The following is a 16788-nucleotide window of genomic DNA, read 5'->3' as shown; positions in this document are numbered from 1 at the left end:
TAAGAATCCGTTCTTAGTTGAAGGGTGTTGGTGTTGGGACAAAAAGAAGTGATTTAAATATGAGTGAAGAACATGGAGCTTTTATCTGACACCTTGTACAGCTACCAAGCAAACACTTCAAATAATCAGAGGGTTTTTTATTCCCCTAGAGACTACGAGGCCCTGGGGGCGTACCTTTCGGTTTCCCTGTTGGATGGCTTTTGCAGACATTTAGCATGGCCTGTTTCTTCTGGACTTCTGTCAGAGAGAAACCTGAGAAGAGAAGAAGAAAAACAAAAACTGATATTCATCATTGCAGAACCAACACCGGAGGGCGGGTAGAGTAGAGAGCTTTTCTAATACACGATGTCAGTCTGGTCCCTGAGACGGACGTCCACAAACTGCCCTGACGCTAATCTGCAGGTTTGTGTGGAGGTGGGGTGTTGAATTTCAAATCTCTGAAGGTATAGTTGAGGTTATTCTTTAACTAAAGAGACAACAGATTTGCGCTAATCTTCTTCTTCTAATTCTATTGATTTCTTTCACTATAGTAATAATAATAATAATAATAATTTATCCATACATTCACAATTTTCAGTTTTGTGGTTACAACCTCAACCATGGCAATGGGGATGGGGAGTGAACCTAAGACCATTCAGACCCTTTATTTTTTCAACACACAGCTACAATGAGGTTTGATTAACTTTGACATCAAAGAGACGGTTTGATCCCCCAGGAACCGTGACCTCTGCACATATCTGACCTGTCTCGTAGTCATGCTGGACCTGCCTCCTCTCGTCGGCGAAGGCTCGGAGCCAGCGTTGCTTCTGCTCAGGCTTCTTGGCACACAGGAGGTGGACTTCATCACCAGCCACAGACTGGAGTTTCAGGGCGTTTTTCACGCTGATGTTAAAGTCCTTCTCTTTGCCATCCTCCATGTCTATCACCTCCATCTGGTCCATGTCCATCCGGCCCTTGTAGTACAGCATGTCCCGGCGCAGGAGGTCCTGCAACGATAAGGACGACGTATTTAGCCAAGAAGCAAGCGACAGCCTGGGTTGTAGACTGCCCGGCCCAAAAAACAGCCTAAAACGTCACCACAGGATTTAACTTTAACTTTCTGCAGTTGCTCAGGTCCAGGTTCAGAAACATTGGTCCCAAAGAAAGAGGTCAGATGACTACCTGAATACACTGAATGACCAGGTTATTCCATCCATGGAAATGTTCTTACATATTCCAAGATGACAACACCAGGATTCATGGGGTTCAAATAGTGAAAGGGTGGTTCAGGGAGCATGAGACCAGATGGACCACCATGCAGATGGCAACTTTTTTTTTGGCCACCCAGGCATATTCAATATTAAATCAGATCTTGTAGTCTGTGTTGGATGCAGGAGAAAACTGTGGTCTAATCATTGACACTTGTCCAGACCACAATCTGGCCCTAGTAGTCACTAATGAATGACTCTAGTTTATAGTTAGAGATCTGCACAGAAGTAGTCCGTTTCATTTCTCATGAGGGAATCTAACAAAGAAGCCTCTTGCACAACTTTCAGTTTCCTTAAAGGCTCTAGGGAGCAGATTATTCTCATTGGAAGGCGTCTGGCAGCAGATAGGCGCTGAACATGTTCCACAAACTTGGTTTTCAATTAAATTATTTCCCGTCATTTTTCCTGCAAAATTATGACCAAAAAAGAAAAGCTTTTAGTTTTGATGGTATCTTGATTGATTTGTTTTCCCAGAGAACATGAACTGAACTGAGGTTATTTTATTTCAGATCCTAGCAGAAGGGAGAAGTGATGGTTTAAGCGTAGTCGCATGTCCCACCACCTCTCATTACCTGCTGCTGTGGACTAGGCTATGTAGCTGGTGTCTGGTAGCACCTTATTTCTGATATTGGTTGAAGTATAGTCGCATGTCCCATCATCTCTATTAGCTACTGCTGCTGGCTAGGCTAGACTAGTTAGTAGCTGACTGCTAGTCTGCTAGTCAGTTTCCAGTTGGACTAGGGTTTTAAGGGAGTTTTGCCTCAGATCACGGCACAAGGGATCATCATCTTGTATTTATGAATATCAATGTTGTAACATCAATCAGAACGAGATAAGGGTGTGAAAGATAAAATCACCACTGGGGCTTTGGAAATTTAATTCCTTAATTTTACAATGATCACAAACAACACCACACACAAAGTATAAGGCTGAGGAACCTTTTTGCAGTAAACCATCTGATGGTCAAAGAGGAAAAACATTCTCTGCTGACTCTTGGCCTGAGGGTGGGACAACTTGGTCAACTCCCCCGAAAAGATGAGATCGGAGCTTCTGCTGAGGACGTCCTCCCCCTGCATGGGCCAAAACACACAGACATGATCTGTTACATCTGTTAGCATATTGCTTCCTCTCCTTCCTTCATCACAACCCCAACCCATCCTTAAATCAACAAGGGACAAAATGAGCTCTGATGGCGTGAAGCTGGAACTTGTTCCCCACCTCCCAGTCCTCTATGGAGCTCTGCCAATGGGCGATCTTGTCGATGTTCTCAAGGCGTCGTTTCCTCTCGTTGATCAGCCGGGCGACATTCTTCATGGCATTTAAGGCTGCCTCCACATCTTTGTAGTCTCTAAACAACAGAGAAGGACATGCAGGAAAGATGGAGCTTAAAAGAAAGTTCACGCTATGTGAGAGAAGACGTGATATTCACCGAGATATGATACGATATGATACAAGCGGATATGACATGTGATACGAAAAAATACGATATGATACCATACAATATGAAGTGATACGAAATTAAGTGATTACTATACGATAAGAAATGATACGAAACAATATCACACAATATGGAAAGATAAGATAAGAAACAGTTTGATTCGATATGTTACAATGAAATAGAAAACGACACAAAAAGATATGATAATATGAGAAACTATACAAAATGAAAGGATACAATAAGATACGATACGATATGATATGATACGATACGATACGAAGGACAGCAGTGCAAAAAGTACAACACAAAGAAAACAAGTTGTACGTAAGGATATTGCACATATGTGTGCATATGTGTCATATGTGCATAAATTTATGGAAATATAAGTAAATGTTTGCACTAATATTACAGATATAGTGTTGAGGACATAGAACAACACCAACTCTACGCATTGAGGGAAAATAAACTCACCAGAGATAGTTTAAAAAATTTAGACATAATGGAGGACTACTGCAGCCTTGTTTTGTTAAAGTGTTTAAAAAGCCCATTTGACTGAAGCCACTTTGAGGAAGATGTGTAAATATAAATGAGTCCAACCTGGACTAAGTGAGAAGAACTAAGCATTTATTAAAATGTTAAAGCCAGATATTTCCTCATCATAGTTAGCTTGTTGTTCCTTGTATTTATGGTTTTATTATTATTAGTAACTTGTCTTCTATTACTTAACTTCATTACAAACTGCATCACCACCATTAAACTCATCCTGAGCAGAGAGCAGTGGAGACGAGTCTCAAGGAAACAAGCTGCAAAGCCAAAGTGGACCTTTGTTCTAGAACTGATGATGTTCCCACCCTGAGCTGATCCTCTTTGATGCTACTCCCTGATTTAAGAGGATACTGACAGACTCAGGGGAACTGAAAGGTCTTCAGGACAGAGAGTGTGAAGTCACCTGTGCTGAGGGTTGGTGTACTTGAGGAGCTCAGCCAGCTGCAGAGGGTACTTGCAGATCTTCTGAACCGGGGTGAGCAGGAAGCCATCCAGAGAAATGTCAATCATCTTCTGGAGCAGCCTGCAGGCCTCGAAGAAGAACACGTACTTGTTGACCTTCATCAGTTTGGAGAGCTGGATGCAGGCATTAGGGTGGTTGTTGCAATACTCTGAATAGATCTGGAAATCTGTTTTCTGCAAATGAAAGAACAGAAGAAAGCAGGTTAGAGGCAGGACAACGGCCTGGAGAGACAGTTCAACTCAAACAAATCTGCAATTCATGGGGTAGAATCTGAACAGAATCAGACATTAGTCATTGAATTCATTTTAGAAACCTCTTACATGTTCAAGAAAACAGCAGCCGATCTCGCTGAGGTACGGCTGCTCCTTGTTGAACTTCTTTTCCAGACCTTTCAGAAACTTTCTCTGAAATCTGTAAATCTCTTCGATGTTGCCGAAGATCGTACGAAGCTGCTCTTCGTTGAACATGTCCGTTCTTTTGCGGCACTGTTTTACGTAACCCTGAGGGAAACAGAACCTAAATCAGAACCTGAACCTGCTTGTCCTAAATAAATAGCATCTATTTTGAATCCCACTGTGGGGGATTCTGCATTTAAACCATCCATTTGTACATTCATCACACTGGGATCAGCCCTGGGGGTTCATGGCTTCTTCATGGATGTAGGGGGATTCAAACCAGTGATCATGGTGATTTACAGAAGGACCTTTTCACATGAATGTGAACCCATAAGAAGTGCATGATGTTTGTGACACGACGGCTAAGCAACAAATTTAAAGTCAAGTGACAGAAAAGTCCAATACAGACCTCACAGATATCCTTCAAGTGCTTGATGTAGTCTCTCTCTGTGCTCATGATCTCACTGATGACGTTGGTCCTCATCTGCTCTTTACATGGTAGACCAGGTCCCAGTAACAAGCCCAGACCAGCCCGGTCCTCCTCTCCGGCCTGGGCCTCCAGGTGGGCCAGGTACTCCTCCATGGGCTCATCCTGGTTCACACGCAACTGAACAAACATGATAACCCGTTAAACCCTGGAGTTCCAAGTAAATCTAGTTTCAGCTGATGGTTAAATCAAAATAAAAGGCATTTTAATTAAACCTCCACTGTTGAAACATCTATTTTTTTTTTACCTTCAAACCTTTTAGTGAAAACAGACGTCTGAATAATACATTATGTTCATTATGTATTATTCAATCCTTCTATGAGTCAATCAGCTGTGTCTCTCACCCTAACGAAGCTGGCAGGAAACCAGCCCTCGCTGTCCGTGATGCGTCCCCACCACCACTCCTTGTTAGTGGCATCCACTACTTCGATGACATCTCCAGCTTTGAAGCCCAGCTCCTGGTCATCCATGGTGACGTGGTCCCAGAGAGCTTCAGCATAAACCACACTGCCATCGCTGATGAGCTGCAGAGACCAGCAGACACAGGCCACTTCAGGTAAATCCATATATACCAAGGACTAGGGACTGTGGACTATGTGGTGTTTGAAGTTTGGATTTTGACTCTAATATAAGAAAATAAGTAAAGAGTTTGACTCTGAATTGTATGAAACCAGAAACCAATGGTCATTTAATCCATATAACATAATAATAATAATAATAATAATAATAATAATAATAAGTTGTTTCCATCAGTCAGTGATTTCAAATCTTTTCTCTTGGTCTAAATGGTGCACAGAAAATATTCAGTAATTTTAGACTTTCTGACACAAGGGATCTGGTCATCTGAATTTCTCTCTGAGCATCTGTCTTGAATCAGGAGAAGAACCAGGTTTATTTAGACCGTGGAGGAGACTACTTCCTGGACCAAAGAGCCCTGGACCAGCATTCACCATGGAGGAGACTACTTCCTGGACCAGAGGGACCTGGACCAGCGTTAATCATGGAGTAGACTACTTCCTGGACCAGAGAGACCTGGACCAGCGTTCACCATGGAGGAGACTACTTCCTGGACCAGAGGGACCTGGACCAGCGTTAATCATGGAGTAGACTACTTCCTGGACCAGAGAGACCTGGACCAGCGTTCACCATGGAGGAGACTACTTCCTGGACCAGAGAGCCCTGGACCAGTGGGATTTCTCTTTGTTTTACTTTTATATTGCAGGATAAAAGAAATGCTTATTTTTATTTTGTCAAATAAAGTTAGGAACAACATTCTGATTTAATTTTTTTTTTTGAGGGTATGAGGGTTGAAGACTGATGTTCTTATGATGTTTTTATTCATGCGTGTTGACCTGTCTGTATAGTCCTCATCCTCATATACCTCTGGCCTTTACTCATTTCCAGGGACAGAAGAGGAAACTTCTTCTGACTACTCCTCTAGACTTGTTATTACAGAGCTAACGCTGGCCTCTCCATTCTCCATGGTAATACGAATAGCTGTTGCTAGGCAACACACCCACACCACGTCTCTCTCTCTCTGCGGCCTCTTCCCCAGATTCCTCTTTGACTACGTGACACCACAACAGTAAACAACTATATGTATATGTATATATATATATATATATATATATATATATATATATATAGATAGATATATAGATATACATATATATATTACAGCTGTCAAAATTAACACGTTAACGTGGATTAATCCAACATCATGATACCGTTGCGCATGGACAAATGTGCAGCCTGAAAAAAACAAAACAGGAAGGAGTTTTCTTTTCACTGAAGCACTTCCAGCTTAAAATACCATATTAACACCAGCATACATTAGTCGAGGATTCTAACATGTCGCCCATCTTGAGACAAACCATGACAAACCATGACAAAGACAAACTGGCAGTACTGGCTGCAAATATCTGGCCACTTGTTGAAACTGTTGAAGGCGTTTGATCAACATGTTAAGTGCAGATGTATTCCCTTCTTTCTTGAGTCTGTTTTCTCATGAATAATGAAATGTGATTAATATAGAATAAATATGAATGATATTTAATCCTGATTAATAGAAATTAATCCACAGCACCCCTGAGTTTAATCTGATTAAAACTTTTAATAGTTTGACAGCTCTAAGATGTGTTTGCACATGAAGAAATGTGCATTAACACATACATTAAAGCTGCAATATGATGACAAACATGGAGTAACATCCCATATTACAAATCTCCTGATGCATTCAGGTGTTTAAACCCTGTCAGAATTTTCTACATTTCTGAAAAAAAAAGACTCAAAACTTCAGTGGATTCTAACACAAGTGCTGAAACTAGACAAATAGAATCCAAACAAACATATGAACCAAAAATAATATGCTTTAGTATTTGTTTTTCATTAAAATGAACCAATATTCCATATGCAAGAGGAGCTCCTCTAAGATTAAACCAGACTCAGTGTGTCCAGAAGTGTTTCCATCAATGAGATGAGACTCAGTTCCTCAGTCTGATCTTCATAACACATGTTTGTGTTGGAAGTGTATGATGACAGCGGACAAAGGAGCTTTGTGAGAAGCTCATAAAAAGAGTTGTTGTTGCTCATCAGGCTGGAAAAGGTTCCACAACCCCTCCGCCTCCCTTCCACAGGAGTGGTCCACCAACAAACCTCACTCCATCATAGTGGGAGAGGTCCCAGAGGAACTCAGGGGAACTTCTAAGCAGCTAAAGGCCTCTCTCACATTGGCTGATGTTAATGTTGATGAATTCACTCAACAACCATGGTGTGAGGCGTCGTCATGTTTGGAGATGAACCAACACTACATTACAGCATCAGAACCTCATCCCTCCATGAAACATGGGGGTGCTAATGTCCTGGTTTGTTCCTGTTCTGCTGCATCTGCTCATCATTGATGGACCAATGAACTGTGAATTCTACCAGTGAACTCTAAAAGAAAATGTCAGGACATGAATCCATGAGCTGAATGTGAAGAGAAACTGGGTCATGGAGGAAGACAAGGAGCCCAAGAACACCAGTGGTTCTACAGAAGAACATTTAAAGAAGAACAAGATGAATGTTTTGGAACGGCCAAGTCAAAATCCTGACCTTAATCAAGAGAAATGTTGTAGCATCAGTTGATCAGAGGAAATCATCAACATCACAGAGCCTAAATGTTTCTGTTCTGAGGAATGTGATCAGATTCCTCCAACTGATCAGCAGTTACCACAAACATTTAGATATAAGGAGCTGACAGCAGATACTGGACAATCAACTGGAACAAGTTAAACCAGCACCTGAAAATCCAAGATGGACCTAAAGAAGTTGTCACCTGAAGGCTCCTGTTTTACCACTGAGGTAGCGGTGGGGGGGTGAGTGGAGGGGCACATTCAGCCCAATTTGATCTCAAGGGGGCTGAACAAGTAAGATAACATAATAATAACCTATAAGCAACAGCAACATTTTTTCTCCCATTTCTTGTAGAGGAAACAACAGCAAGTAAATTAGAAGAGTGTTTACATTTAATAAACTGTCCTTTAAAACAAAGAAATTTCTTAAGAAAAATCAATGCAGTTTGGGCTCATGTCAGCCTGTTGTTTAGTCCTGGGTCTCAGTGTTGTGTTTTCTCCACTTCTCTGACTAAAACAGTGGACAAGCTATGAATAGCAGTTATTTTCACTGATAAATTTCTTCTATGTAGTTCTCACACTTTGTAAATTCAAGCTGTGGGCTGGATTAGAGCCTCTGGTGGGCCACTTCTGGCCCGCGGGCCGTATGTTTGACACCTGTGCTCTAGATGTTGCTGCTGAACTTTTAGAAGTGAGTATAAATGGCTTCCGTTAAAACTACTGTATGGATAGTGTGTGACATCCTCTCTCAATAATCACAAACTGATTTCCAACAGAGACAGGGAAATGACTTTTCAAGCCGACCCAACATAACCTCCACTTATCAAAGATGTTTCACACCATCCATCCTCTCCTCTAGGTGGTACCTGTCGGTTGGAGCTGCTGTGTTGAGCACCCATCAGTCCGAGGAGCCCCACTCACTCACAGTCCTCTGCTGCTCCTCTGGGCTTCAGTTATCTGGTTTTTCTCTCCAACAAGAAGCATGAGGGTGTTACAGATGGATGGAGGGATGGAGGGATGGAGAAACGGTTGGTCTGAGAGTCCAGTCTACTGGAAGGCCAGGAGGAACATTAGCACCACGTTGATGATGATGAGCAGCATCATGATGATGAACACCACCACCTTCTGGGTCTCTGGGGCCATGTTGCAGCGCAGCATGGTGTTGAACAGTCCCATCCTCTGCCTGCTCCACCTCCCTGAGCCGCTGCCCCGAGCCATCAGTCCTCTGGCCTCCTCCTCCTCTTCCGCCTCCTCAGCACCGCCGCCCCTCCCCCGTTGCCTCAGCGCCGAGCCTCCACACCACACGGCGTCACCTTGTCCCGGTTCTCCGCCGTCTCCGTCTCCGTCCTCTAGCGCCTCTCTCCTCCTCCGCTCGCTTCTGCCGCTCGCCTCCTCTGCTTCTCCTGCCACTTTGACGATGGCCGGCGTTGCCCCGGCCTGCCAGTGGAGGCTGGGTGCCTGTCTGAGGGAGGAGGGAGGTGAAGCTGTGCAGCTATGTGTTCTGGGCTGAGCGCCACCCCCTCCTCCTCCTTTTCTTCCCTTTCTCCTCTTTGAGGAGCAGACGCCTCCCCTCTTCTCTTTCCTCCTGTCGCCTTCAGTCTCTCCTCTCGGCTCCTCTCCTCGGTCTTTCAATCAGGATGTCGGGAATAAAGACGAAGGATGTGAGACGACCATGTCTCGTCCTCTTTCTCTTCGTCTGTCGCTTGTTTTCCAGACCTTCCCTCAGTATTACCAGCATATGCTCAGCATCTCCCTCCCTCCTCTCTGTCTCTATATATCTCTATCTCTTTACCTCTGTCTCTATCTCTCTATCGCTCTGTCCCGCTACCTTTTTTCTCCATCAGCAGCTCATTCTAAAATGGTGCTCGATGCTCTGCCTGGAGCCGTGCTACCTCAGCTATCATCTCACTACCAGAATAACCCTCTTTTCTTTTTTTTTAACCCCCCCTCCTCTTCTTTTTTTGCAAGCCCACCCTTGCACACACGGCAGCCAATCAGAAAGCAGAGTGTGTCAGCATATCCTGGATACCAGAGTAGCTGAGACAAGGCCATGGCAACCGTTGGGAGGGTAGGGAGTAAGATTTGGGGGAGGGGGGTGGTGGAGGCCATGCAGAATAAAAGATGGGTCTCAAGGGAAATAGTGTGTGTTATGTGTTCTAGTTTTTATTCATGTGTGGGGACCAGACTCGCGAAAAAATAATTATTTGTGTTTTTGCTTTCAAAGTGTCGAGAAATAAGCGCATGCAAAAGGTTCCTAGGTACGTTCTGAATATGCACAAAGCAAAGCATTTGAGGAATGGATATGTTATCTCGGCTGCAGCCTGAGTGGAAGCAGTGTGTCACATATTCACGACACTCTGCATCAAGGTGTTAAAACCTGAAAGAACATTTTTTTTTGTTTGTTTTGTTTTTTTAATGACAATCACAAATAATAATTTTAACCCAATGAAGCACCTGCAGCAGAATGACTCTCAGTTTGTCCAAGTAGAGTTACTGTCACCAGTTGATCCGGTACTGACAAGCAGCATGTGACAGACCTCTCACGAAAAAGGTCCTCTCCATGAGACATTTTAGGACAAAAAAATAGGAGGGAACAGTGGAGCCGCATAAAGTATTATCACACTCTGCAGGAAGGAGTTTTCTTGCTTCACCGAAGAATTTCCAGCTTCAAATAGCACATTAACGAAGCCAGGCATACGTTAGCCGGGGATTCTGCTAGCAACGCGGCTAACAGCTGGAGACAGACCAAGACAAAGACAAGCTGCCAATGCTGGCTGCTAATATGTGTCCACTCCTGCAACCACTGTTCACTGGGAGAGACTGTTCTCAGTTGCAGCAACATTGTAAATAAGAAGCGGTCAGCTCTCCTCTCGTTGGACAATGTCAACAAGTTAGTTTGTCTTAGTAGCAACAGGGACAAATTAATGTGAAATTTTTTCAAGTTGTTTTGTTGATCTCTATCCATTTTGTTTTTATTTTATTAATAAAAGATGGCGGTGGTCATCAGTAGTCTTGAGTTTTTGTTGAAGTTGAACTGTGAGCATGCAAGCAAATTTAAGGCATTATCTTCAAGAGTATCTCCTCCTATTAAATCATAAAATAAATACATAGTAATATATAAGAGCCAGACAGAGAGGCTTCTGTCAGACTCCATCCAAACAGGGACAAGAAGTGCATGTGGTTAGCAGCACCTCTCGTTTAGAGGCGAGTTAGCGCAGAATCATTTCCACTCTTTTTGTCAGTCATACATCTAGCCACAAGATGGCAGCAGAGTGCTGTCTCCACAAGACAAAGAGGACCAGTGATGTGGAGCAGAGCGAGGACACTATGAGACCAATGAACTCATGGTTCTTGATTTTTAAAATGCAGTGACTGATTTGATGATGAAGGTTTCTACAGTAATTGTTCGAAGCATTAATAACTATTATCAAAGCTTAAACTTTACCAGTTTAGAAAGCGCTAATGTTTTAAAATCATTGTAGAGTAGATCAATTTGACTTATTCAGAAGACGTCCTACCTCATTGATGGCTAGCTGTTCTCCTCCCCCTCCTCCTGGGTGTCCAAAACGATGTCCAGAACTGCGAAACTCTTCATACAAAAGATCCTCTTCGCTGCCCAGCTCATCCCCGAGTCCTGCCTTCTCCGATGCCCCGTCAGGAACAACCATCGCTGGGACAGAGGGGAGAAGGTCAACGTAAGACAATGTTTATTTAACCCACATATGGTAAATTACCATGTCAAAATAGAGCAGAATTAGGTACGAATCATGTAAAAACAATAAAAGACAGTTTCAAATTTGAAAGAATATACAGCACTCTGACAGTTAGTATATACAGTGTGGGCGGGGAATTTCAAAACACTCAAAAAAATATTGTAATATAATATAATTGCTAGGATAGTGAACATGGACACTGAGGTTATTAGTGCAAAGTAGCCAGTGAGCTCACAAGGAATCCAGCCTGAACCTGGTGGTAGATGTTCTCCACCACAGCAAACCAATCAACACATGAGCAGAAGGAGCCATCAATGATGATGCAGCAGAAAGCTCCTTTATCCGTCGCCATCATGCACTTCCACAAACATGTTTTGGGAAAATCAGAATCCCTGATTTATAGAAACTAAACCAGGAACTGAACCACACTGATGGAAACACATCTGAACACATGGGCTCTGACTTAAACCTCGAGATGCCGCTCTCTGATATGTAATATTGGCTCATTTACGCTGATATTTGTGTCATGAGTTTGATTGGCTTCTCTTTGTCTACTTGCAGGACTGGTGTGAATATCTGCTGATGTTTTGAAGAGTGAATGCCATAGAAATCTAGGGAGTGTATATTTTTGATATGTTTATGGCTCAGCTGTTAAAAAGTAGAGGCTGATTTATGAGGGGCATGATGTGCGTCTGTGGCGTTGTAACGATTGTTGAATATTCTGCACATGTCTCTGTTATTAAGGATCATTCACAGCTGTTAAGAAATAGATCACATCATCACGTGATAAAACGAGGCTGGCTGTCTGGTCCCTTCTAACAGAATCATACCTGGCTACCTGGATGATGAGCTATAAATAATCTTGCTATCCTCCAATCAAAGGCATCTACCTACCAACAGCTGATGTCACAGCGGAGACAGAGAACCAACCAGGAACATTTAACACTGATAACTGGGCCGGTGGTAGGACCAAAAACCTTCCCATAAGAAACCAGCACAACACTTCACAAACCGATCAGCCACAACATTGTGACCACTGACAGGAGAAGTGAGTAACATTTAAACCATTTAGTGACAATTCAGTGTTTTACTGGGAAACCTTTGGACCTGGCATTCATTGGTGTGGATGTTACTTAGACATGTAGATCCTAAACTGATCAAGTATCTGTGGAGAGTAACTAACACATCCCACTAATAACATCCAACACCCTCAGAAGACCCACGTCCATTCTCTGATGAGTCACCACAAGCGAGACCTACACTGTATTAGGAAGCTGGTCATAATGTTATGACTCCATATCCTACTCTCAGGTTCCTGCAGCAACTGTCAGTCATCATGATGTCACATCCTGCTTTTAAAGCGTTAAATAACTAAACCATCCACCAGGGGGAGCTCTACGTACTTTGGCTAACATGGTGTTTCACTTTTTTATCATCCACAGGGAACAAAACCAATCAGTGTCACCTAGTGAACACAGGACTCACTCTAAGCAGTAGATTCCTTTACCAGTTTACTGTGTGACTCTCGCTTGGCTGATCAGCTCATCCTTGAGAAATGTGTGTGTGTGTGGAGACTGAGATGCTGATTGAATCAGAATAGAAGACTGTTTTTTAAAAGGGCTGTGTGGAAGTGAAGCCTGCTAGTAAGGTTGGACTGCAGCATTTAATCACCCTGAGCCCCTGGATGTGGGCTAGCCATGTATAAGTGGATCAGATTTGTCTGCACAAAGAACATTCAATAGCCAGTGGCTAAAGTGTACGTGTGGTCAGCTGAGGAACTGAAGCGTAATGCGCTGCTCTTTCATTAGATGTGTGTGCGCTGCAGGGTGGAACGTGACTGGACAGGCTTGGACGACTGACTGACATAAAATACTTGGCCAGCAAACCAGGACACAGGAGACCAGAAGTAGACTGGGTTCATCCTACAGATGACATATGGCAGCAGTGTGTGTGTGTGTGTGTGTGTGTCTGAAAGCTTCAGAGTTAACTTCTGCCCTCATGGACATGCATGACAGTTTCACAAAGGTAAGAGCCACTCAAGCCTCAAGCCTTCAGTGATGAGACCACGTAAGAAATAAAATGAAATAAGGAAAGAAGATGTATTATTGTTATGTATGTTCACACACATGAGGAATTTGTTACACAGTTTAACCACAGGTGATCAACAATCTTGACAGAAATCGAGGGGAAATGTTTCTGTTTGATGTGAGATGAAGCTGTTGAACAACCAAACATCAGAGCTACACTGGAGCCCAACCAGAGCAGGACGTTCAGCTAACAGCAGCTAGCTAGTCTGAAGTTCTCCGACTGGTTCAGGTTCAGTTCTGAGCTCCTCAGCTCATTGACCCACATGAAAACATTTCTCAGATGGAGACTTCATGAAAGAGTTAATCACTGATGTCTCAGGATCAATGTGTCAGGAGTTCAACAGCGTTAGCATGTCTAGAAACACAGATGAAGACTTGTTGATTCCCTGTGATGAGAGATTCTACAGACACCACACAGCTGGAAACTTTATACCTGGAAGTTGATAATAACTTAGTTTATAGTAGAGAAAAGCTGATTGAGAAACATTGAGAGATCTCTGGGATGTCCTTCTCATCTCAAACCCTTCCCTCAGCCCAGAAGCATCAGAGCATTGCTACTGGGTTCAACAAACAGTTCTAAATATATTCCACAGTATTCAGGTGTTCATTAGTCCACTTACTTATTTGCATAACAAGCATGAAATCTAAACCCTTTTCAATTTGCATTTTCATATATTTTAAGCATGATTAACCTTCATGTATTTGCAGATACATCTCACCTGAGTGGCCCAGACCTTCATATATTTCATATATTTCTACATATATATTGTCCCTCCTCTAAACCCAGGGGGCTGTCGGTGGTCTTCAAGCCTCCCTGAGGCCACCAGGAACACTTACAGCCATAATAATGAGGATCCAGTGGTAAAATCCCCAATAACTTTAAAGGCTCCACTTTCTCAACCATTATTTTAACATATAATTTATCATTTATTCTAACAGAATTGCTGTCATTTACATAAATAATTTTCCTACAAACATTCATACTTTCATCTGTAAAAAATATTTTGCTCATGCATCTGAAACAGAATTTGGATTAACCCACTTTAAAAAAACAAAACAAACTCCTCTCTTTGTCTCGCCGTGTGTGGGTCTAATGTGGGATTAGGGGATTTTTAGCGTTTAGTGTGAATGTGGATGAAGTGGATGAGCGTGGCCCACGGCTGGAGAGGATTTGATCTGATTTAATCAGTGAGTTTGTGTGGTCCAGGTATTAGTCACGTTCTCCTGAGCCCTCATCTGAATAGTGAGGCACAAATAAATAAATCATACATTTGACACAGAGTGAAACACTACATACAAACTCAGATTAGAAAGGTTTCATTTATCATGCATGTCTAATGCTATATATGATCTGAAATCTATATTTATCAATTTTATTTTTGGTGCATTTAATGCAATTTTTTGTTTTATTTCTAAAGAGATAACACCTGAACAAAAATGAACTGAGAGGATCTATTTAACAGTAAATATTAAATATACATGAGATAAATAAGAGATCAGAAAGAAACTGTTGCGTGATCTGCACAACAGACATTTCTTTTGTTATCTTTATTTAAGGTCTTTTCTTAGATGTAACTTGGATGCCTCAATGATCTTACCAATGCTAACGGAGGCGGGGAAGCTTTAATATGAATAAATTTATCTCCTGAATGTTTTTCACATTGCTGAAAGAGTCTCCTAAACCAGGTTTAGAAGAAGAACAATTTAGGATGGATTTGTATTAATATTTGTTCAGACACCAACTATACTTAAACCCAGAGAAATGAGACACGTCTAAACCTGAACTATTTGCTTTACATGTGGTGATGTCATGACCTTTGTGACGCCTTACCCGATGTTGTATTAATTTTTATACCCAGAATTGTGTCTACTAGTTAATCTTCTAATAATCACTGGCTCTTTGACTAATTTTTGCCATGACATGAAAATCTGATTCTCTCATCTTTATATATAACTTGTATAAAATAGTACACTACGGAAAAATGCCCGAGCAGCCATTCTGCACCCTTTAATTTTAAGTTAATTTGTGTTAATCTGTGTTTGTAAATGTGAAACAAAAAATAAATATATATAAAAAAGAAATAAACTGTTGTGCATCTAAGCCTCTAGTGCTTTGACTAGTTTGTAAAACTCTGTCCAGACTGAACGGTGACGTGTATGTTTCATTTAGCTCTGATGTAAAGTTTTGGATCTGATGTGGACTCATGAACTCGTGAAGCCAGTGCAGTCGATGTGTTTGTTCCCTTTTTTGTCTCTGTCTCAACTAAGTAACTTCAGCAGAGGTTGGACATGGAGACGCCTCCGGCTGATTGGCTCTTCCACGGTGACCTATTTCCCAGAGAGCTGTGTGCCTCCCATTTTTGTGATGGATGCTTTCAGACATCCCCTCCTCCCCCCTCCCATCCTTCCCTCACTGTTCCTTGCCCCACACATGAGGACAGTTGGCAGCGTGTCCCAGAGAGCAGCACAGTTTCCAGCTGGCCTTACTTTAAATGATAGGAGGGATTAAAGTTCCTAAAAGCACAGACATGTTTACACCCAGGACCTGTTGTCCATCATTTTAAGAAACTGGAAGCACAAGAGGAAAGAGAGACATAACGGTTTGTGGCTATGACTCATTGTTTTTCACAGATATACATTCATTTAATTCCTACTGTAAAATCCTCAGAGGACAAATATTAGCTGGCTTTACAGCATGATGCCAGTGGAGGAAGCCTAATGTGACATGAGCCAAATAAACACATGGAATGTGAGTATTTTGTTCTTGCGTTGTAAATGCACCTATTTTAGTTTGCTTCTTTTTTCTTGCTGCCCAAAGATTTCTAAACAATCCACTTATTTAGTGACCTCAGTGGAGCTCGTGTGCCTGTATTTGTGTCAGTGTGCGTTCAGATCTGTCACAGCGGCTCAGTGTTGTACAGGAGACAGATGTCCTCTTGTTTGCCAGCACAAAATGGAGAAAATGGAGGCACTTATCCCCAGCTCCCTTAAAGAGAGAAGAATATACAGAATACGTAACCTCGACCACGTCAGACCTCTCTGCTAATCTCTTTTCTACATCTGGGAAATCTCAACCTCGAACTCCCCTTCACTCCCTCTCCGACCTGAGCAATGACAACACCGCACACCTCATTTGGACATACAGCTGAAAAGTGTTTACGTCTTTCAGAGTTTTCTACATCTCTACATGAAATAATCTGATAAAATATCAACAGAAAGGCCTGAAAGTAGGATTAAATCAGAGTCCATGTGTCCGGAAGTGTTTCCATCAATGTGATGAGACTCAGTTCCTGGTTTAG

General features: G+C 42.3%; 1 protein-coding gene across 3 annotated transcripts in view; it reads right to left on the bottom strand.

Moving 5' to 3' along the window:
• LOC124995732 overlaps positions 1-16788 on the bottom strand; it is a 34600-nt gene that overhangs the window by 2451 nt on the left and 15361 nt on the right. For all 3 annotated transcript variants that reach the window (XM_047568369.1, XM_047568371.1, XM_047568370.1), the window contains 9 exons: positions 11208-11359; positions 4921-5100; positions 4499-4696; positions 4015-4194; positions 3635-3867; positions 2466-2595; positions 2186-2317; positions 743-986; positions 175-252 (listed from right to left, as the gene is read on the bottom strand). In XM_047568369.1, coding sequence (XP_047424325.1) covers positions 175-252; positions 743-986; positions 2186-2317; positions 2466-2595; positions 3635-3867; positions 4015-4194; positions 4499-4696; positions 4921-5100; positions 11208-11359 — 1527 coding nt within the window. The remainder of the gene's footprint in view (positions 1-174; positions 253-742; positions 987-2185; positions 2318-2465; positions 2596-3634; positions 3868-4014; positions 4195-4498; positions 4697-4920; positions 5101-11207; positions 11360-16788) is intronic.

The sequence above is a fragment of the Mugil cephalus genome, chromosome 18, assembly GCF_022458985.1.
Source record: "Mugil cephalus isolate CIBA_MC_2020 chromosome 18, CIBA_Mcephalus_1.1, whole genome shotgun sequence".
Taxonomy (NCBI): domain Eukaryota; kingdom Metazoa; phylum Chordata; class Actinopteri; order Mugiliformes; family Mugilidae; genus Mugil; species Mugil cephalus.
Note: the sequence above shows the minus strand (reverse complement) of the source record. Positions and strands in the feature narration are given on the sequence as shown.